This window comes from Trifolium pratense, linkage group LG5 (genome assembly GCF_020283565.1).
Source record: "Trifolium pratense cultivar HEN17-A07 linkage group LG5, ARS_RC_1.1, whole genome shotgun sequence".
In the NCBI taxonomy this organism is placed as follows: Eukaryota; Viridiplantae; Streptophyta; class Magnoliopsida; order Fabales; family Fabaceae; genus Trifolium; species Trifolium pratense.
In genome coordinates this window covers 33,142,009-33,166,711 of record NC_060063.1, presented here as the reverse complement: position 1 = coordinate 33,166,711, position 24,703 = coordinate 33,142,009, and the positions used below count along the sequence as shown (strand labels likewise).

The 24,703-nt window shown below is 35.8% G+C and overlaps 1 protein-coding gene, 1 long non-coding RNA gene and 1 pseudogene across 4 annotated transcripts; 2 read left to right on the top strand and 1 right to left on the bottom strand.

Moving 5' to 3' along the window:
• Positions 1-8,145: 8,145 nt before the first annotated feature.
• Positions 8,146-11,558, bottom strand: LOC123884686 (boron transporter 4-like). 2 transcript variants are annotated; one of them, XR_006800900.1, is made up of 5 exons: positions 9,257-9,294; positions 8,980-9,105; positions 8,813-8,906; positions 8,522-8,634; positions 8,146-8,347 (listed from the first exon to the last, which is right to left on the bottom strand). XR_006800900.1 is itself a non-coding variant. In XM_045933850.1 (5 exons), the coding sequence occupies exons 2-5, from the start codon at positions 10,281-10,283 to the stop codon at positions 9,576-9,578; spliced, it is 360 nt and encodes a 119-aa protein (XP_045789806.1). In that variant the 5' UTR covers positions 10,284-10,446; positions 11,238-11,558; the 3' UTR covers positions 9,426-9,575. The 2 variants fall into 2 exon arrangements, 1 of the variants encoding a protein (XP_045789806.1); XM_045933850.1 differs by lacking the exons at positions 8,146-8,347; positions 8,522-8,634; positions 8,813-8,906; positions 8,980-9,105; positions 9,257-9,294 and adding exons at positions 9,426-9,598; positions 9,808-9,913; positions 10,014-10,109; positions 10,149-10,446; positions 11,238-11,558.
• Positions 11,559-11,961: 403 nt separating this feature from the next.
• The window catches only part of LOC123886472, a 77,646-nt pseudogene continuing 64,904 nt past the window's right edge, over positions 11,962-24,703 (top strand).
• LOC123885808 lies at positions 14,713-23,924 on the top strand. 2 transcript variants are annotated; one of them, XR_006801251.1, is made up of 4 exons: positions 14,713-14,784; positions 14,865-14,968; positions 23,529-23,635; positions 23,798-23,924. It is a non-coding gene; the product is annotated as an uncharacterized LOC123885808 (long non-coding RNA). The 2 variants fall into 2 exon arrangements; XR_006801250.1 differs by having other exon boundaries at positions 23,789-23,924.

Genomic DNA, 24,703 nt, shown 5'->3' with positions numbered 1-24,703 from the left:
TCATCTTGATCCATGAGTAATACATCACCTTGTTCCGATATGAAATATCCATATCTTTCAGGTTCTTGACGTATCCTGTTGGACCTACGTGGTTCTTGTGTTACATGAGCAGGATTTTCTGTCACAACATCTTGTGCATCCTGCTGTTGTTCCTCCATTGGTGTGTCACTACTTTGTGGATCGTGAATTTCTTCAAGATCTACTTTCCTCCCACTGATTCCTTTGGAAACAAAGTCCTTTTCTAGGAATACTCCTGTTCGAGCGACAAACACTTTGCCCTCAGAAGGATTGTAGAAGTGATATCCTTTTGTTTCTTTTGGATATCCCACAAAGAAGCACTTGTCAGATTTAGGTTCAAGTTTAGTAGAAATTTGACGTTTTACATAAACTTCGCAACCCCAAATCTTTAAGTAAGACATATGTGGTTTCTTGCCACTCCATATCTCATATGGTGTCTTTTCAACCGTTTTAGAAGGAACACGGTTAAGTGTATAAGCTGCTGTTAATAGGGCGTGTCCCCAAAAGGAGTTTGGAAGATCAGCGTGACTCATCATAGACCGCACCATGTCCAACAAGGTTCGGTTTCTTCTCTCAGACACACCATTCCATTGTGGTGTTCCAGGAGGAGTGAGTTGGGATAAGATCCCACACTCTTTTAGATGGTCATCAAATTCTAGGCTTAAATACTCACCTCCTCGATCTGATCGAAGGATTTTGATTTTCTTTCCTAGTTGGTTTTGTACTTCATTTTTAAATTCTTTGAACTTTTCAAAGGATTCGGATTTATGCTTCATTAGATACACATATCCATATCTACTGTAGTCATCAGTAAATGTGATGAAGTATTGAAAACCTCCTCTAGCATGTGTGTTCAATGGTCCACATACATCAGTATGTATGAGGGCCAAAAGATCACTTGCCCTTTCACCTTTACCAGTGAATGGGGTCTTTGTCATTTTTCCCAATAAGCAAGATCTGCATGTTTCAAAAGATTCATAATTAAATGAATCCAAGAGCCCATCTTTATGGAGCTTGGAAATGCGTTTCTCATTTATATGGCCTAAACGACAGTGCCAAAGGTATGTAGGATTTAACTCATTAGGTTTAATCCTTTTTGTATCAATGTTATATATTGGCATTTCAAGATCAAGAATATATAATCCATTACTCATTTGTGCTGTGGCATAAAAAATATCATTTAAATAAATGGAGCAACAATTGTTCTTTATTGTAAATGAAAAGCCAAGTTTATCCAAACAAGAAACAGAAATAATATTCCTGCTAATGGCAGGTACATAAAAACAGTTCTCTAACTGTATTATTAAACCAGAAGGTAAAGTCAAATTATAAACTCCTACAGCTAATGCGGCAACTCTTGCTCCATTTCCCACTCGTAGGTCGACTTCACCTTTAGCCAATCCTCTACTCCTTTGCAGCCCCTGCACATTAGTACAAATGTGAGAACCACATCCGGTATCTAATACCCATGTAGAAGAAGTAGATAAATTAATTTCAATAACAAAGATACCTGCTGAATTAGAGCTCTCTACTCCATTCTTTTTATCTTCCAGGTATTTTGGGCAGTTCCTCTTCCAATGTCCAGTCTTGTTACAGTGGAAGCACCTACCCTCCTTTGCAACTCCCCCAGTGGGCTTCAAGGCTTTAGGGGTAGGTTTGGGTTTGGCAACTTCCTTGCCCTTCCCTTTGACTCCCTTCCCTTTGTTGCCCTTCCCTTTGTTTCCATTGCCAATCATAAGAACATGGTTGGACTTCCCTTTTGTTTTCATATTCTGCTCAGCTTGCCTCAACATGCCTAGCAGTTGTGGCAGAGTCTTCTCCATGTCCGACATGGTGAAGTTCAGAACAAACTGATTAAAACTCTCCGGCAACGATTGCAAGATCAGATCAGTTGCAAGCTCATTTCCAAGTGGAAATCCCAATTTTTCTAAGTTCCCCACGTACCCAATCATCTTGAGCACATGTGGACTTACTAGAGATCCCTCAGATAGCTTGGCTGAAAACAGGGCTTTGGAAACCTCAAACCTCTCAATCCTGGCTTGCTCTTGATAGAGCGTTTTCAAGTGTTCGATCATATCGAACGCATTCATGTCCTCATGTTGCTTCTGAAGCTCAGAGGTCATGGTAGCCAGCATGAGGCACTTTGCATCCATGGCATCATCAAGACGCTTCTGATAAGCATCCCTTTGTGCCTTTGGAGCATTGGCGGCAGGTTCATCCTCAGGGTTAGGTTGGGGTTCCTCAATAGCATACAGCTTTTTCTCGTGCATGAGGACTATCCTCAAGTTACGATGCCAATCAAGAAAATTTGTCCCAGACAATTTCTCTTTGTCAAGAATGCTTCGCAAAATGTTGTTCGAAGTATTGGTGTTTGACATGGTGATCTACAATTTATAAAAGTGAAAATATAAGTATTGAACAATTTTAATACACATTTAATTAGGCCTTTAATTAAACATGCTCTCTCACTATTTTACTCAAAACAAATGACCCTCGACATTTGATTCGGAAAATCCCGTTGGAAGATTTTCTAGTGAGAATGAGATCCATATTTCACTTCGTTTTAAGTCAGCGTTGGGCTGATTACACAAAACTTAGTTATTTAGGTAGGAAACTCCTTTCCAATTGTATCTCATACAACTCTCATATCCTTTCTATTGGGTGAATAACACTTATTCTAATCCATCACATGGAATAACCCAATACTTGCTTCTAAAGTTATATAATCTTATTATATTTTCTTTAGTTAAGTTAGACCCATTAAATAGCGATTGGATAAATAAATTACCTCACCGCAACTTATCAATATTGACAATGCACTTCGCGTTGGCAAAACCTACATTGATCGATATTGATCTTGAAGGGCGCTATTCGTTGGAAAGCAATAAAACTTAATATTAATTCCTTTGAGGGCTTTTATAATTAATTTGATCTCACCTTACCACGGCTTACATACAATGACGTCACTCCATTCATAACATGCATCAACATACATAATATAATAAAATGATATGGTTATGGCCCCTAGCGTAATTGTTCCCTCAACATTTGAGAGAACCTATGCTATATCTAAGAATGACCTATACTTCTCCAAGATAGATCTTCATTGATGTCCTTCCTGTCCTATTTGCTAATCTTATATTACATCACTACAAGAAACTCGTGTTCATACGAGGGAGTGAGATGAGAAAAGAAATTACATCAAGAAAATATAAGAGAGGCACGACACGCAGGCCGTATTTAAAATCCCAAATAAAACGAAAAAGAACTAAGGCCATAACCATTCATCATGCAACTTTAATAACAATAAACACACAATTTATTATTATTACATTAGTCCAATTAATAAAATACTATGATTGATCACCTTACGCAGAGTTAGCCGGGGGTTCCGCTGCCCGGTCAGATACAAACCCTAGCCGTACTCTGTTTTTGTAACGACACAACCCTTGTATTGTTACAGTAATCATTCATCAAAACGTTTCAGGATTTTGTTCACCATAGACGATTGGATATATGATGCTTCACCAGTAATCGGTTCCGAAGCTCACGCTCACAATCATTCATGCTCACGACAATCACTTAAAACTTTCAATGAACAATATGTTCTGTTTATATAACAACACAACACTTGTATTGTTATAAACCCTAATACAACCACCATTCATCAAAACGTTTCAGGACTGCTAGTTCTAGATGAACGATCGGATATATGATGCTTCACCATAAACGGTTCCGAAGCTCACGCTCACAATCATCCAAATTAAACGCCAATCACTCAAACATTCGAATGAATGACACGATCAATGTATCACATACACTGATGCGTCGTATCAGAAATATATATCACATATATATTTTAAACCGATCAATCAAATTTTATTAATCCTTGTTGTTCTTATTATTAATACCGATTCAAAATCATATTAATAAAACAGTAATAAAACAGCAAACCGATTCATGGTTTCACAAGTGGCTCTGATACCACTGTTGGGAAATCGTTTCATAAAACACTTTTATAAACGCAGCGGAATTTTAAAATTAAGATTTCCCATCAATGGATTCTTGTGAATGTGCATGATCAGGTCTAGAATATTACCTTTGAAGAACAAATCTGTGGCCGCCTTTATCGATCACAAGCACCGCACTTGCAGCACCTCCACTTAGTCCACACGAACAGAAACCTTCGATCTCACAGTGCTAGCTGTTCTTGGATGAAGGCTGAGGGAATTTTGTGCGGTTTAGGGTTTAGAGAAATTCAGAATTTTTCTAAACTCAGTTAGGGTTTCAAAAAGTGTAACTTCTGAACCTCATAAGGCTCTATTTATAGAGTTTCTTATGAGGTCTTTAGTTTACACGAAATTGGGCTTCTCAAGCCCAATAACCGTTTTTCACTAACTGCACCCCCACAATAAGTCTTACTTATTTTTTCCTTCTTAACTGTCCTTATGTGTGTGACCCTGTAGGTTCTTATGACGTTGGCAATAATATTAATCGTAATATTATAAACAGTGAGCGGTATCTAGCAACACATCACTGTTACCCAAGTCATAGGAATGTCACGTGATCTGACTAACCTTTCCGTGATAAATATCTTGTGCACAATTACCCTTTTGTCCTCATGTCTATATTGAACACAAGGCATAGTATGTCATCCTTGTCTAGTTCAATATTGGGCCCATAGACATATCTCCCGTTATGTAGGAGGGACAAATTCCATCTAGGTCACTCATGTCCCTCAGCATGATTCGTGGGATACCCATCAACCATCTTTATAATTATCCAGTTACGGATAACGTTTGAATGGCAACAAGGTATTACACTCCTGCATCTAGGGTACATAGTGGTTTCAGGTCGAAGGGTGGAATACACCTTTTATCACTATGAGAAAACTTATGACATTTCATAACACTCTATGTAGTATTCTCATGGTGGGTCAATCCGATATAAAGTTACCCTTAACATTTATATCTATGTGAAGACTTGATAACTCATTATCCATGATCAGTGAGATATGATCATCAGTCTACCAACATAATAGTCTTTATGCTTTATCGTTATCCCATTTCACAATAAAACTTGACTATGGATATGTTTAAGAATAGTGTTCTTATATTTAATGGAATCTCACGATTAAGTCATACTTAACGTTCCATAAGTGAACTGACTATTCTAGGGACTTTATCATTTTAACATATATAAAATTAATAAAGAAAAGCCTTTTATTTGATAAGTAAATTATTCAATACATTTATTATCCAATTATAAGTAATTGGCCTCTAGGGCTTACACCAACATCAACACCATTGTAGCTAGTCTTAGTACAATGAGACTTCCTTTTAAGTATTTCATCTCTCAACACCTTCTCTATTTCTAAGTTCAATTTATAGTTTTTTTTTTCCACCTTTGTTATTGTACATGTACACTTCGACGTGAAATATATATTACATTAAAATAAAGTTTTGGCATATAAAAATAATTTAATAATAATATATAAATTAAAAAATAATTTTGATAAAAGATGATAAAATATGGTGTGGACATTTTATTATAGCATATTGTATACCTTTATGATCTAAAGGTTAACATTTGTTTCCCACCATGAGAGACCTACCACTCTTTCCCATGCTAGAATGAGCCTGTTTTTGAAGAGGGTTTAGCTCCCAAAACTTTGCATCATTCCACCAATACTTAGAGGAATCATTTAGGGATGTTGTTGGTGCTTTGTACTTGGCAACCATTAATGCCAAATTCTCTGGGGTGAGTCTTAAAATTGAGTTTTGGGTCTAACTCATCCTTACAAAACCGGTTTGTAAGGTGAGGATTGCCTCTAGTTTATAAACACTTAGTCAGACCATCTCTCAACCGATGTGGGACTTGTTAACACACCCCATTGCGCCTAACACTATTGGGCTTGGTGCGCAGATATAAACGGTGGGAGGATAATGGAAACCGGATAACAGGTGGTCCAACGTATCGTGGAGAGACTTTATACCATCTTAAAACTGAGTTTTGGGCCTAACTCATCCTTACAAAACCGACTTGTAAGGTGTGTTGGATTAATTATTTAATTAATCAATTATTATAAATTATTATTGATATAAACTATGATCCATTATATTAAGCACTTAATTGTTGATGAATTATTTGATTGGGCTCTTGTTTCTGAATGGACCGTGATGGGTTGGACCATTCAGTTAAGCCCAATGAAAGGTCACTGCCCTTAACCGTTCAGTTATATATAAACGTTATCCCATCAGACCTTTCAACAATGGCGGAGCTAGCCCAAAAAATTGGGGCGGGCCGCTGCAAATATAAATTGAATATGCAAAAGAAATTACTAAAAAAAAGACATATCATATTGAGAGTCTGTCTAGTATGGATATCTCAAAAATAGTCAAAAGGTGGACCATTAACATGTTTATTAAATAAATTTTAAAAAATATATTATGAAATATATTTTATGTCAAATGTGTAAACTTCATACTTTTTAATTAGTTTTTGTATTTATGTTTATAATATTATATGCATCTCTGTAACAAAAATTTAAATTTTTTTAACAAAAGATTGATCAAACATGAATTTTTATACACAAACTCTATTTTAAATAAAAATTTGAGTACTTTTTTCTCCAAAAAAATATACTTGAATACTTCGACCAAATAAATTACACATTTTAAGACATCTATAAATTATTTAACAATAAAACATTAGAAGGGATGCTTAAAAAAACAAATTAAAAAGTATGTTTGAATCATTTGAATTCTGGGACGTAGCAATAGCGGGGGTTGGAAACCCCTGCAAAATGAAAACCTGTTAAAGAATACTGGATTTTGGTTTGAAACCCCCACAAAACAAAATATAACAAACTACACAGACTATTTAGCGGGGATTTATAACCGCCGCTAAATAGTATACCTATGAAAAAAAATAAAAATTCTGGGGCGGGCCATGGCCCTGTCCAGCCCATGAAGGGCTCCGCCCCTGCCTTTCAAGTAGTTTTCTGTTCCATTGTTTTCTTATTTGCTTTTCTGCTTTAATTTCGTTGAAACTTTTAAGATTTACAAATAATGACGCGTGATTATGAGTTATCTATTTACAGTGGCTGTAGATTTATTGGTGTCAATATAAATGTATGGTGTGGGATTTTGGTTTCTGTTTTATCTTTCCGAAAAGAACTCAAAATAGACAACGTTGCATTCTCCTGGTGTTTATGCATGCACATATTGCTACTTACCAGTAATGGTTTTGGATTTTAATTCTTATCAATAAAATAAGTTTTTATTTCAGTGTTTGGTTACTAACACTAGTGCAGAAAGGAGATACAACCACTGGCCAAACTGACTTTCTACTACTGGCCGCGGCCAGTAGTAAATGCAGTCGACGTTGTAAGTTCAACTTTCCACGTCGGGTATTTTTATACCCGACGTGGTATGTGTAGTTTCTTCTGTAATTATTATTTAATATTATGGGGATTCCACGTCGGTTTTTACAAATACCCGTAGTGGTATGTATGAGATTCCACTACGGGTATTTACAATATCAGTAGTGGTATGTATGGTTTCCAGTTTTTTTTTTTTTAAGAATTGGGGATTCCACTACGGGTATTTACAAATACCCGTAGTGGTATGTATGAGATTCCACTACGGGTATTTACACATATCCGTAGTGGTATGTATGGTTTCCAGTTTTTTTTTTTTAAGAATTGAGGATTCCACTACGGGTATTTACGCATACCCGTAGTGGTATGTATGGTTTCCTTTTTTTTTTTTAGAATTGAGGATTCCACTACGGGTCATTACTCTTACCCGTAGTGGTATGTGTAGTTTTCACTACTGATTGTTATAAATATCAGTAGTGGTATGTTAGTTTTTTTTTTTTTTTTTTCGTTTTTTTGTAGCATCCTGTGCCTGCATATTTGTAACATGACCAAATTTCATCACAGACCCCAAAGAATGAGCCATTGCTGCTAGTGCTAAAGCTATATGTTAAAAATCAGTTAGGAAGTGCAAAGCTATATCTTCTATACATGACAACCTCATGGAGGCAACTGATACATATATATATATAACTATGATAATCCATCCATGATTTAAACTAATATAAACTAAGGTTATAATTAGGAAGTGCAAAGTCCAGCAGCTGCAACTGCACCATAATATTACTAGAAAATAGAAGGTACAAATATTATGCATTAATTTGCCTAGTCCAAAGTTAAACCAGTTCCATCTACAATGAAGCATGGCAAGCTTTTCATTATAATTTTCCACTAAACATGTCTTCTCAGATGAAGCATAACAAGCATTTCATCACCATCCTCAATTCCCAGCTGCATGAAATATATATAATTTGGATCAGAAAACCAAGAATTCTGACAATGAGACAGAATATACTAGCTAATATTTAAATTAATGAACAAATGTTGAGAAACAAAAACATCAAGATTAACCATGAAACAGGCTATAACATTCAAATATGTGCAAGACCAAATTTCATCACAGACCCCAAAGAATGAGCCAGCTGCTAGTGCTAAAGCTTGTGTCTGTGCTGTGACGAAAACCTCTCCGAAAAATCAGATGCTAAATTATATGGACCAATCAAGCCTGAATCCAATACCTACAAGAGATATTTCTAAACTCATCATTTTTGTTGATGACTATAGTTGATGTGAAGGTATTCCTAAATTGTTTGAAAAGTGTTTTGTTAAATATTCCTATAAACGCGAGTTTGATACATTTTAGAGTTCAAATATTTCTAGGGTGACTGCCATATGTTCATTCAATAGGGTGACTACCAATTTTATAAGCAACTGAAGGAGCTGCGGGGGAAATCAAGATATCATATTGATCCAATGCCTCCTTAAAGCTATTCCTTATAATGGTTCTTACCTGTAAGTCAATTCAAATAGGCTTAAACTCCAAATGAAGAAAAAAAATTAATTTAATTGAAGTAACCACTTACTTGACCATGTCTTTCCTCTCTAAAGCTTAGAGTTCTGACTTTCAACTCTCCTCTACTGGTAGTTAACTCATCTAATATTTCACTATCAGACACTTCCATTGATCCAAAACTAGGTGAATCCCTCTGCTGAAAAATAAAAATAAAGGAGCACTTTTACATTCCACATTATTACTGATATCTACATGTCAGTGTCTATGCTTCACAAACATTAATGTGTAAAAATAGAATTGAGATCATCAAAGAGTGATATAGGGCATTAAGCATTTCATGTACTTACAGAGAGTCTTGGAGCACCAGCAATTTCTTCATATTCAGATGCATCTAGTTCTCTTAGATGATGAGGACTAAATATCTTAGGAAGGATATATTGCCTCACCAAGATAAGTAAGAAGAAAGGCAAGGGAAACAAGATTCCAGCTATTGGAATCCATGTTACTCCAAAACTATACTGTATTGCTATTATGAACTGATTAGACACATTTGGAAAAACTGAACCGAACTAGTTCGGTTCATGAACTACATGTCACAATTCAGTTCTTTTCGGTGCAGTTCAGTTTAACGGTTTTGTTCGGTTTTTGAATTTTTTATGAACACCCCTAGTAACGTTTACGATGTGAACCTAAATGTTAAAAAGTCTCCCATCGGATGTGAGATGGCCTAAACATGAGTTTATAAATTTGGCCGCAATTGCAATGGCGGATTTCAATTTAGAACTATACATATTAGTAGAAGGAAATTAAATAAAATATAAATTGATGAGGATATGGAACTTTAGAGTAAATTGTCTACTTACTTGAACCACCTACTAGGTGTTACAAACTGGGCTGCTGTCCATTTCTACAAACACTGCTTGCATCTTTCCATAGATTTCAGAGTTGCTAGCTTTCTTTCTTATGCTTTCCTTGGCACTTTCAACCATCTTTCTTCTAATCATCTACATTTCATAAAATTACCATTTCAAACTAACATCTTTTTTCAACAATTTTCTCTCCAATGCTTTATAAAATTAAGAACTATAATAGTCATTCACCTACCAGACCCTTAAGAACTGCAAGGCTCTTACTGTGCATAGGTGATTGAGGAAGAACACCATTTGAAGGAGGCAAGCCAAGTAGTCCACATATCAAAGTCTGAAATAATGAGATTCATAATTAAATATATACACATACCATGAATCCTAGTAAGAATATGTCATAATGGTATGCAGAAGGTTTCTTGAGATTGAAATCCTTTTGTTGTGCCATCCCAGAAGCAACACTATGATCAAAGAAGTAAAGCCCTGCTACCATCAATGCAGGTATCATTCACGGTAGGACATATGAAAAGTGTTGAGAGTAGGACAAATGAAAAGTGTTGAGAGTAGGACATATCTTTGTGTAAGTGGACGGCTCATTCACGGTAATCCAATACTTCACTCTATCTCCAAATTCCTTGAAGCAAAGTTCCGCGTAATCCCGAAAATCAGATCTATAAGTTCATATTGAAATACCATAATCACACATTTTATTGCACTATTGTGGCATAAAAATTAGGATAAAACTTCAGTACAATGCCATGGTTTTTCTTCTCTCGTTAATATGAATTCTAAACTGCACACAATATGAATGAATGCGTAAAGTGGCTATTATATACAACGGCCAGTTCCATCTTATAATTTCAAACGATAAACTATGTAATTTCAAACGATAAACTCTGCTTCAATTGATATAATTATAAGGGTTGACCTAGTTCAAAATGCAAAACATAAAGCTGACATACAAGATAAAATCATGTACTAAAGTCTAAATTTGTTAATGCTATATGGTCTATTTAAACTTCCTGTAATAAAACCAAACAATGAGTATGATTAATTTAGATAAGTATATGATATATGAGGTAAATAAATGTGCAAAACCAAATTGTCTATTCAAGTGTTGCATGTGCTCTACGGAATGTCTCAGAGAAAAAATATTCTGCAGAATTGCAGATGCAGTACTTTGGGGTTTACCACATAAATCCAATTCAAAATCATTCCAATAACATTATTAGCATCTTCATCAAAGTATACTCATGTTACTCATGTTACTGTTAGTTTCATATAAATAGAAGTTTATTTAATGAATTGAATCCTTTTTCCCAGAGTAAACAAAAGTCAACCCTAGGTTTTAACATGAACCCTAAAAAGAAAAAAGAAAAACGAAATTATATGAACCCTAGGTTTTAACATAAACCCCAATTGCATAAACCCTAAAACCAGAAATTAGAACGAAGAATAATACCTGAGAACACGAAGAATGAAGAACACGCTTCCAGAAAACGAAGAATGAAAGAACACGAAGAATGAAGAACACACTTCCAGAAAACGAAGAATGAAGAACACGATTTGGGGTTTCAAAGAGAAGAAGAAGACGATTTAGGGATTTGGGTTTCAAAGAGTAGAATGAAGAATTTTATGTGTTTGCTGTGAAGAAGAATGAAAACGATTTGGGATTTGGGATTTAGGGATTTCAAAGAGAATTAGGGATTTGTGGGAATGAAGAAGACGAGATTTTGCTGCGCGTATAACATTTTGGGAATGAATGAACAAATCAGTAGAACACTGCGCGTATACATTCTATGGTAAAGGATTTAACTACCGTGGAAAAACAAATCAGTAGTGAAATCCAATTAAAACAAATTTCAACGTAATTACAACATTGCCACCGTGTCTACTTTTCACTACTGATTTAAGAAAGCCAGTAGTGAAATCCCTTGTCTATGAACTTTTCACTACCGGTATTAAAATATCAGTAGTGGAATCCTTTGGTCAAATGTATTTCACTACTGGTATTCACATACCAGTAGTGGTATCTCTAAACCAAAAGTCATTTTTCTACTAGTGTAAGCTTTGTTATGATGTTATGGTCATTTCAATAATATATTAGATTTGATCAATATAATGGGAAATTTCTTGTTTTATTTTGTTGATAGAGTACTGCATCATTAGTGATTCCCAAATTAGCCATGCTAGTCAGCTGGCAAATCCATTCCTTGGGCTTCCCCTTGAGTTTGGATGATGTGAATCTTGTGGCACTTCCAAAGCAGGAAAATGCAAAAGTCTTTCTATTTGATCTTTTATTGTATTGTTACTTTGATGGAAAAATTCTATATTTCAAAAGAATTGAGGCTGAAACTTAGATAGGGAAATTACTGATTATTTTCCCCTTTTGGCAACCCTCATGTGTTTCTTCTACGCTAAAGATTGGTAGATGAAATTGTCTGTAGGCCAAGCTATGGTGTGACTGCCCTTTTTGGCCTGATGATCGTATCTGCCGTTTGCGGGACTGTAGTGTATGTCAATGTCCATAATAATTTATGTTTATCATTGTAGTTTATCATAAGTAACTTTTAAGTTTACCTTTTAAAGAGGTATTAGTAGCACCATGGAATTGACATATTTTTACACTGTTACATATCCAATTAAATCATCCTATAATGTTTTATACTTATTTTTAGAAAAATGATTGTCTAAATGGTTGCATTTACATGTGAGATGACATATGTGAATCTTCAACTGTATCCTGAAAGATATACCGGGTACACCAGTCCATCTGCAAGAAGGATATGGGATGTTGTCTACTCTGAGAACTGCCCTAAATGTAAGTTGTCTTCGGAAACAACAATCTTGTATCTAGTTTGTTGCTTGTGGAGTGAATATTAGTTTGTTTTTATCATTTATATCTTGAGTGAAAGATATCTTGAAACCGATCAATATCGTAGAAGAGGAACCAAAACTGATGTCTGCAGTATTATGCAAAATCCCCAAGCTTTGTTGGTTTGTATATTTTATAACAAGAAAGGTTTCTGTTTTGTAGATCTTTCGAAAGAATCGTGTTAGGAGGAAAAGATTTTGTATAAATTGATATCAGGTCTCCAGTCCTCCATATCAGTACATATAGCTGCGATTACCTAGTTGACGAAGCTACAAATATGGTAAATCTTCCATTCCTCTTCTCTAAAGTAGCTGAGACCCTATTTACTATGCGAAAAGTGAAAGCATTTTCTAAAATTTGTGTAGAAAATGTTTTCATAAAGTCAACGGGGTCTTAAATTTTCTGTTTCAAAAGAAACATTGTCATTGCTTTCATGATAATGATATCAATACAGTATAGCATATTTAAGTTTGTAGGTACTCTTGTGTTATATTTTTTTTCTTATATGCACAAAAATAAATTGGCAACATATAAATTGTTACTCTAATGCAAAGCATAAATTAAGAAGATACTAACCTCTTTCCTTCCTTTTTATTATTCCGGTGGGGACAAAATCTGACTTTGTTGTATGATCGAGTCCAAAAATACGTGTCAGAAATTTGTATTTCACTTTTTCTCTTTGTCCTGCAAGGTGTAACCAAAGTGAGTATAATTTGCCCTGATTTTAATTGATTGATCTTGATATATACTTTTCTTCTTTTAGAACTTTCAGTTAAGAAGTATTCATGATGCAATCTATGTTTAGGCTGCAGATTATCTCGAGCAGGCTGAGAGTACAATACATGTAATCCTAATGCGGACCATCAATGCACTTATTGTTCTTCATGCGCTTCTTCTCAGACCCTTTCAGATATTCGAAATTCACTGTTGGTGGTCTTGATAATTTGTAAATTTTTGTTATTTAATGCAAAATGTCAGCTATTGTAACCTTTTATTTCTCTTTTGGTATTTGGTTCAAGAATGTATGTGAATTTTTTCTCCTCCCTCTGAAGTTTATATGGTAAATTCTTTTTTTTTTGTTGCTAATTAATCTGAAATTTTTTATTCATTTTTAATCTGACACTCCTACTTTTTTTTTTTGAAGGAGACATTCCTACTGATAGGTAAAGTCCTACATGCTCATCTACTCTAGCTCCTCTTTCGACAAGTAATATAGTTTCTAAGTATTTTAATTTTTGGTTATATGCATGTTTGGTATTGTATAATAAAATATAACTCCTCCATTTTCAGGTTGATGCCAGATATTATAAATTGTACTCTAAGCATAGTAAAATTTAGCAAAAACATCAGCGTACGATGATATTCTTAAATTTTGTTCTTAGTATCTGATTAGTAGTTGGCTTGATTAATGGTTATGCTTGCTATATTCATTTTCCACACGGTTTCCAAATCTTCTGTTATCTATAACTTGATTCTAGACTTGTGTAACCTTAATTTTATAATTATATTATTTATTTTTTGTCATTTCAATATCTGAACAGTGTAATTCCTTTTTGCAGAGACTTCATTTCCTTCCAGAGATGATTCTCTCCCTTGGTTATGAAGTAATTTCAAATGTGCTGGAGACTGGTCCGGTAGGTTATATCAATTTTATTGACTTGCAATTTATTTTTAGTGTCTGTTTTAATTGTTAGGATGTTTTGAATTTTGTAATTGATATATTCTTCAATTTAAAGACGTTATTTCAATTATAACACAGGGTTAGTTTCTCCACATTTTACAGCTCTATTGGAATCTGCAATCTTCCCAGCATTGGTCATAAATGTAAAGGTCAGAATTTATTTCAAAAAAGTAACGGGGATGGACTTTTTCTCAAGAGACCCTTTCTCATTGATGTCTTATGGTAATGCAATTTGCAGGACATGTCAGAGTGGGAAGAAGATGCTGATGAGTATATACGGAAGAATCTTCCTTCAGATATAGTGCGATTTTTTTTTCGTTACTGTTTTAGATAATTTGTAGTCATTTCTGACCAAAATTTTGTATTCAGGACGAAGTTAGTGGATGGAGGGGGGATTTAATCACTGCCAGAAAAAGTGCAGTAAACTTTCTTGGTGTTACTTCAATGTCAAAGGTTCCTTCTTGATAAAAATTCACCTAGCTATATGCCCCTTGGTTATTACCGTAGTTCATGTGGTCATTAATTTTTTGCAGGGGCCACACCAATGGAGACTTCCATTGTCAGTTTATCAGCCAAGCGGAAAAAATGTCAAAAGAACAAAAGAAGCAATCAGTGCCATTCTAAGGGAGAGTTATAGGTGCTTCTGTTTTTGTCTAAGTTTTTCATTCCTTCTGTTTCCAACGTGTCTCAAAAAAAAAGTCCTGAATTAGTGAGTTTTTATGTATGGTTCACATGTGTATGCTGTAACACCCAAACCCATTTTTTATATATTTCTACCTTTAGTAAAATCTTTTTCAAAATACACAACGGAAAATCACATTTAATTTATTGAATATTGGTTCGAGTATTACACTCCTCTATCAAAGTAATACTAATGTAATTAATTAGTAAAAATAGTGTTTATACAAATCTTAAATCAACTAATGTATTTATTAGCTATACAAGACAACCTAGATAAAGGACTTTATACACAATATAAAACCCTTTCCCGTGTCACAATCAGAGCGGAGCTTCACCGACGACTCGACATCGAATACCACAAAAACCTGCCAATCTGGACCCCCAACGGTCCAGCACATAACACATAAAAGAGAGTTAGACAACATACTCAAAATATACAAGTGTAAGTAAATGGTACTTAAACACTTCTTCATAACAACATGCATAATCATACATTATACATATACATCACCATCATTCATGCATATTCATATATCATGCATATACTTCATTTATCACATAATCAATCATCCACAAAATAAACCAAACATATAGTTTCACGTCGTCTCGGACAATACCAAAACATCCACAAATAGCACATAACTCAGTTACAAATAGGAATATACATAAAGTTCCTAATGTAATCTAACACCACAAATACATTGTTCAGATTATGGTCATGACGGACCCTGCGTTGTTCATTTTATAGTCATGACGGACTCTGCGTTGTTCATTTTATAGTCATGACGGACTCTGCTCCTCACAAACGGATTAACAATCAACATTTACCAAGTATGTGTCAAACATTATTTATCATAAAATGCACACATAATCCCTAATGCAATCTAATGCTTCACATTCATGCTATGTCCTCTAGACACCTCTAATGCATGTGGTACCATCTTCTTTATCAGGGTATTTCACCTCTGATATGCTTCTTTATCAAACAAATATAGTTCGATATCCTTCTTTATTGGACAAGCCAATATCCCTAAATATTCATGATGCATGCACTCAAAACTCATGAATATATTCATCAACAATTTTGGCATATAGCCCATCAACAATAACGTGGAACACTATCCAACGTCCGTCTTTATTAAGATAATTAACACCTTAATATACTTCTTTGACATTTTAACAAACATCATCAACACAATCAACAACAATTATATTCCACACACATAATCAACAACTATCATCACAATACAATTAATCATGGTTATAAACACCTAATTGCATGTTAGGATACCTTAAATCCATGTTACGAGTGCCTAATTCCACTAACAAAACATCAACAAAATAATCCTGTCACAGAGCTGTTCGCTGTAGCGAACAGGTAGCGAACAGGTAGCGAACACGTAGCGAACAGACACAGAGCCAAAATCCAATTAGCGAGCAGGTAGCGAACAGGTGGCGAACACGTTCGCTGTAGCGAGCATCTGGCGAACACATTCGCTGTAGCGAACAGGTAGCGAACCACACCAGAAGAACATCTGTTCTTGAGTTCCATAATACGATTTTCCACTCAAAATCACCCAAAAATCCCATTTTTCATGTTATAAACCCCAAATAAGTTCATATTCAAGTATAACAAGCATATCTAAACACAAAAGGACAATTCATTTCTCAGATCTACATCATAAACATCGAAAAAGTAAAGATTGAACACTTTTTCATCAAAACTCTCAAGAACACAAAGTTCTTGAGTTTAATCTTTCATAAACTCGTATTTTACCCATTAAATCCGTTCATTAATCATGTTAAAAGCATGTTAAACATATTAAGAACCTTAGGAACGATTTTCATCAAGAAAATCCGTTCTAAGCTAAAACGAAAATGGGGTGGAGGAAGTTCGGGTGAGGAGAAATCGACATTCTCCCCTTCCTCGAGTCACCCACGAATATGAAATCTACTCTCTTACCTGGATTCGAAGAAAACTCGACGAAGATCTCGAACCTCTAGCTTTTCTTCTCGCCCTAGCTCCTCAAGCTCTCTCCTCCTCTCTTCAAGAACATAAAGAACATGAGAAATGAATTTCTCTTTCTCTTCCTTGCCCTTAATGGGCGCCCCCTCACACACACTCAAGGCCCATTGGGCCTCAAGCCCAATTGGCTTGGCCCAACTCGTGTTAACTCTCACTAACTCGCGCGTTAACTAAAACTCTCGATAAATAACATAAAGTTATTATCTTACTTAAAAACCACATCACCAAATAATTAAACACTTAAATAGTGAATAATAAATTTGGGTCGTTACAACTCTCCCCCACTTAAAAGATTTTCGCCCTCGAAAATTACGCGACTAAAACAACTCCGGATAACTCCTGTATCCGACCCTCCAACGAAACGTTCGAAACATTGCACATTACCAAGTTTGACAAAATTAGTTTATCCCATCCAACACAATTTTTGTCTATTTATCAACAAGAGATCAAGGACGGCCAGTTCCTCAATTTGTCGATAAATATTCAACAATCATGATATCGGCACAAACCATTCTTATCAAACTGCTAAAACATCAACTTCGCACGAAACATCCACAGACACATTCTACGGTACTCACAATCTTTACCCCAAAACAGGTACAAACAATCGAACTCTCCGAAAGATACTCCCGTGGAATACTCCATAACTCCACAAATCCTATAAGTCTCTGATTCCCTCATGGATCACTTAACCGTGTTACATCACCTATTCATATCGTATCTTATTCCAACTTATCACTTGATAAATCAATTCCAACAATCACTTGATGACCAACATTCTCAAACTTCATTGACACATGCTAAAAACTACCGTCTCTAACCGTCAAATTCCTTTTCTCACATTGAGTCGAATCCAATACGACTACTCTGTTCCCAAGTAATCTCTCAACCAATATTTGCATTCCTTAACGCAAACATTTTACAATACCACTTCTCCTTAATCCCTTAGCAATTTGCTACTTCAAAATTAGGCTACCGCCTAAAATTGGTTCTCCAAACAATCATAACCTCTATCTCGTTGATTCCAAACGACATCTTCAATTCGCCCATAATCCATCTATCGATGTTCCTCATCATCTCGCATTGCAACAAGCATACTCTTCTCCATTTATTCACTCATCGGTTTCTTATTCACTTACGACCTCTACCAATCATCATCTCTCTTTGGATAGCTATCTTTAAACTCCTCCTTAGTACATTCGATACCAAAATCAAACTCTTGAATTAAATCTACAAAGCTCCAAATATTCGCCATACGATCTAATCCCATCCATTAAGTTCTAATCAACCTTTGTCTTAGTATTCTTACTCATGACTCCTTGTCTAATCCCAACATGACATCTAGAAAATTTCCAAAATTCTCGTCCAAAATACATTTTAAGTTATACACCAAATCACTACCGTTCCATCATCCATGATGAAACAACTTAAAATCCTTTACGTCATTGTCACCGATTATGACCATACTACATCAACATCCACGATGCATCTAACAAAACTAGTCTCTACCGACTCTTCCATTTCATGAATCCAAATTCCTTAGCAAATACTTACTCACTCTTATCTTGTGGGCACTACCAAATGCTCTCTGATACTTACCTTAGGCATCACCTTCAACTCCTTACTATATGTGCTAAAACACGACATCTACTCACATGTGCGATAATCCTTTTCGCAAATTCTCACTTAACACAAGTCACTTCCAACATGACCTCATATACTCATTCTTCTCACGTCCCTCAACGGCTAACTTCCTTATTCTTCATCATTCAAAAATGATACCTATCATTTAGCTTCGTCTCAACCTCTAAGACTCTACGTTCTCGTTCAACATGTGACACCAATTGTCCGGTCATTATCCAAATCCAATCACTCTTTCTTCGACAAGCCTCTCACAAAATCTTTCGAATTGTTATCCTACTCCCAACGATTCAACAAACATACCAATCTTATTATGATATTTCTCAATTCCATTCTCATCTCTTTTAAAACCTACTTCCTTTAATTTCCTCGATTAATTAACACCAACGGTTCACTAATCTTCACATCTCTTTCTCTAAGCTTCTCAAATCTCTTCTGAAAATCACTTCACACACTAGACTTAGAATTCCAAATTGTTCAACCAATTCAACATACTACCATATGCACGACTCACGTAAAGCTTCTTACTCCAACATCCGGTACAACATATGATCCACTTGGATGACAACTTACTTCAAATAATCATCCTCTCAAGAATCCTAATCACTTCCTCTTCCTCATATTCGACTCCTTTCGATCAAACAGGTACTTCAACCTGGTCCACAAAACACGCCTCCATACTTTTAGTGCCACACACGACCTCCAACCGTTCCGAATACTCTTCATCTCACTTAACCAATATCACTAACGCCCCACGGCGAAACACTTGGTCTGACAACTTCCCTTCTAGTAGTTTCTCACAACTTGTTGCGCCCATTCATTCCACTTCGAACAACGTCGCCAATTCCTGAATATTCCGCTTCAAGAACATCTCTACTCATCTCATCTTCTCACGTTCAAAACATCTCGGAGGGATGTAACCTTCTCCCCCACTTATCTCAAACCCACCTACACTCTTCCACTAGAACTTCCGGTGCTCACACCTAACGGTTCTATCGTCTCTAAACATATTCTTCCCAAAAGAAGAAACTAGTATCGACATCGTTTACACGCATGTCGCATACAAGGGACAAAACCTAACCCACGATACCTAAACACTAACACAAATTCATGCAAGCATTCAAGTAACCTATACTTCCCTCACTTCTCAAAGTTAGGAAATCAAAACAACACAAGAAAAATGAACATTGCATAGCAATAATTCATACTCACATTCAATCAACTCAGAACAAGACGTCAACAAAATAAATTTCTTGTCTGGCTCCCTCGCTTAGCAAAAGCTAGCGAGCTCCCGGCGAGACAAGTCAAAAACATTCACAGGACTTAGCAAGACTTAGCGAGACTCAGCGAGGTTCATTCTTCGCCTAGCGAGCACATCCAAAAATCAGGGTGCTCTGCTACGGTTTTGAACTCACGCTCACTAAACTCTCGTTTTCTCGACTCACTAATACACAAAATCCAAAACATCAAGCATATAACATCATTATAGACTTGAAAGCACAATTAGAATCATGCATCACAATTACAACATAGGATTATGAGATCTTCATGTTTTTACTCATAAAACGCATAGCAATTCAAATGCCTAGTAATTATCTAACACATGTTATCAACAAACATATAACAAACACATACCAGGACACATTAATATCCTACTCTTCTCACCATTTTGAAAATTAATTTTCACTCACCCAAAAGAAAATAACTCTATATTTTCACCAAAATCTTCAAGAAATAATATTAGTTTTTAAAATTATTTCAAATCATTACCACATGCAGTTTTATATCATGCCGGATCGTCACATGCAGTTTTACATCATGCCGGATCATCAACAATTAGCAAATAAGCATCAATCAACCAAGTTTAAACTATACCAAGGTTAAACTCTAAGCATATTCAACTATTATAGCATAGAAGTATAGCACTCACACCATTACTCAACAAAAGAATGGATCAATTCATCAATTCACACCACTCATAGTTCCTAAATGAACAACATAAGTGATTTCACAAAACAAACACAACCAAATCGTTAGACAAACACGACTGACACACAATACTCACTTGGTCTGACTGCACAGACCTGCTCTGATCGACACATAACCCACACAGTCCGAAGACAACGGGGCTCTGATACCAATTGTAACACCCAAACCCATTTTTTATATATTTCTACCTTTAGTAAAATCTTTTTCAAAATACGCAACGGAAAATCACATTTAATTTATTGAATATTGGTTCGAGTATTACACTCCTCTATCAAAGTAATACTAATGTAATTAATTAGTAAAAATAGTGTTTATACAAATCTTAAATCAACTAATGTATTTATTAGCTATACAAGACAACCTAGATAAAGGACTTTATACACAATATAAAACCCTTTCCCGTGTCACAATCAGAGCGGAGCTTCACCGACGACTCGACATCGAATACCACAAAAACCTGCCAATCTGGACCCCCAACGGTCCAGCACATAACACATAAAAGAGAGTTAGACAACATACTCAAAATATACAAGTGTAAGTAAATGGTACTTAAACACTTCTTCATAACAACATGCATAATCATACATTATACATATACATCACCATCATTCATGCATATTCATATATCATGCATATACTTCATTTATCACATAATCAATCATCCACAAAATAAACCAAACATATAGTTTCACGTCGTCTCGGACAATACCAAAACATCCACAAATAGCACATAACTCAGTTACAAATAGGAATATACATAAAGTTCCTAATGTAATCTAACACCACAAATACATTGTTCAGATTATGGTCATGACGGACCCTGCGTTGTTCATTTTATAGTCATGACGGACTCTGCGTTGTTCATTTTATAGTCATGACGGACTCTGCTCCTCACAAACGGATTAACAATCAACATTTACCAAGTATGTGTCAAACATTATTTATCATAAAATGCACACATAATCCCTAATGCAATCTAATGCTTCACATTCATGCTATGTCCTCTAGACACCTCTAATGCATGTGGTACCATCTTCTTTATCAGGGTATTTCACCTCTGATATGCTTCTTTATCAAACAAATATAGTTCGATATCCTTCTTTATTGGACAAGCCAATATCCCTAAATATTCATGATGCATGCACTCAAAACTCATGAATATATTCATCAACAATTTTGGCATATAGCCCATCAACAATAACGTGGAACACTATCCAACGTCCGTCTTTATTAAGATAATTAACACCTTAATATACTTCTTTGACATTTTAACAAACATCATCAACACAATCAACAACAATTATATTCCACACACATAATCAACAACTATCATCACAATACAATTAATCATGGTTATAAACACCTAATTGCATGTTAGGATACCTTAAATCCATGTTACGAGTGCCTAATTCCACTAACAAAACATCAACAAAATAATCCTGTCACAGAGCTGTTCGCTGTAGCGAACAGGTAGCGAACAGGTAGCGAACAGACACAGAGCCAAAATCCAATTAGCGAGCAGGTAGCGAACAGGTGGCGAACACGTTCGCTGTAGCGAGCATCTGGCGAACACATTCGCTGTAGCGAACAGGTAGCGAACCACACCAGAAGAACATCTGTTCTTGAGTTCCATAATACGATTTTCCACTCAAAATCACCCAAAAATCCCATTTTTCATGTTATAAACCCCAAATAAGTTCATATTCAAGTATAACAAGCATATCTAAACACAAAAGGACAATTCATTTCTCAGATCTACATCATAAACATCGAAAAAGTAAAGATTGAACACTTTTTCATCAAAACTCTCAAGAACACAAAGTTCTTGAGTTTAATCTTTCATAAACTCGTATTTTACCCATTAAATCCGTTCATTAATCATGTTAAAAGCATGTTAAACATATTAAGAACCTTAGGAACGATTTTCATCAAGAAAATCCGTTCTAAGCTAAAACGAAAATGGGGTGGAGGAAGTTCGGGTGAGGAGAAATCGACATTCTCCCCTTCCTCGAGTCACCCACGAATATGAAATCTACTCTCTTACCTGGATTCGAAGAAAACTCGACGAAGATCTCGAACCTCTAGCTTTTCTTCTCGCCCTAGCTCCTCAAGCTCTCTCCTCCTCTCTTCAAGAACATAAAGAACATGAGAAATGAATTTCTCTTTCTCTTCCTTGCCCTTAATGGGCGCCCCCTCACACACACTCAAGGCCCATTGGGCCTCAAGCCCAATTGGCTTGGCCCAACTCGTGTTAACTCTCACTAACTCGCGCGTTAACTAAAACTCTCGATAAATAACATAAAGTTATTATCTTACTTAAAAACCACATCACCAAATAATTAAACACTTAAATAGTGAATAATAAATTTGGGTCGTTACATATGCCTGCCTGATCAAATAACTGCACACTTTATTTTTAAGATCTAACTGCACACTTTATGTGAAATGTATTGTTGGACACTCAGGTTGTGCTCTAAAGCCTACTGATCTTGTTCCACTATGGTTCATGTAACTTGTGTCTGGTTTAGACCTGAAGTTTTTTTTGCTAGTGATGAGTAAATTTAGCATGTTTTGGGTATCTTGAGTATTCCATCAAATTCTTTTGTGAGGGTAGCCTATTTGAAGTTCTTTTCCCTATGCAGAAAATGTACTTGTATATTATTTTCAAAAGAAGTATAGTTTGATATTATCACTCACTAATGTGTATAAATTTTTCCCCGAAAAAATATAGTAATGGTCCTACCTAATTCTAGTCACCAATTGATGGAATTTATTCTTTGCACATTTTACACTAAGTTACATCATTACTTAGTTTTGTTCATTCCAATTCAACCTAAATTCTGTATTAGTTCAATTTCAGATTTGTGTTATTTGTAAGCAAATCGATGGTTCATGCACACAATGTGTCAAGTGTTCCACATGTCTCCATGCCATGTGTGCGTGAAGGACTGATTATCGCATAGAGAGGTGAGACTTCATTTAGATTGAATTGGTTTCCATTTGCATAAGTTTTGTTGATATTTTATAATATGTATTGTCCTGGTTTAGTGCCACTTTTAATTAATGATGTCTCTTCTGGAACTTGGGCAATGATTGCCACTCCTGGAACGCCTCAACAAGTACAATCAGGCATGCAGCCGCTTGTGAATAATGCAGCTGCTGCTAATGTGCCTTTGTCCCACTCCTGGAACGCCTCAACAAGTACAATCAGGCATGCAGCCGCTTGTGAATAATGCAGCGCCTGTGCAACCTTGGTACCCATTTGATGACAAATCGTCACACTATCTAATCCATGCCTATTTTAGCAACATTAGGTACATTTTAGTAGGTTTTTAGCAATAAATATGAGAGAAATCTAACCAATAGCTTGATTACTTGATTTGCAAGAAAACAGGAAAAATTGCAGGATTTGAATGATTTTCACTACGCTGGGGGCGTAGGCCATCACGCGCCGCGTGATGGAGCTAACAGAGAGCCAAGATTCTGACTTTGATCACGCGCCGCGTGATGCCTTACCACGCGCGGCGTGAAGCTTTGCTGAAGATGAAGATTGCTCTCTGACTTGATCACGCGCCGCGTGATTCTGTTACCACGCGCGGCGTAGTTGATGAAATTGCAACCACGCGCGGCGTGATAGATCTGGCGCGCGGCGTGGTTGCCTTCTGTATATATATTTTCTGCAGAATTCTGTTTCAGTGTTGGAAAATTTCTGCACTTTTCACTACATTCTGGCTTTGATACTTGAAGATCGTGATTCAACACTCCAGTGGGAGCTCCAAGCGCATCAGATCATGGATTCACAAGCCGTGGCGATGAAGCGAGGAAGCAATCGAAGAACGATGAGGAGCTAAACTCCTTTGGAGGTAGGATCTAGGGTAGTTTAGAATGTAGTTCAGCTAAATGTAACCTGCAATTGTGTAAGATCATACTCTCTTTACAGTGTTCATTCAATTCAAGTCTGTTTCTAATGCTTTACAATCCTTCATTAGTGTTGTAATGATTTTGAGTTAAGTCACGTGCGAGAGTATTGATTTA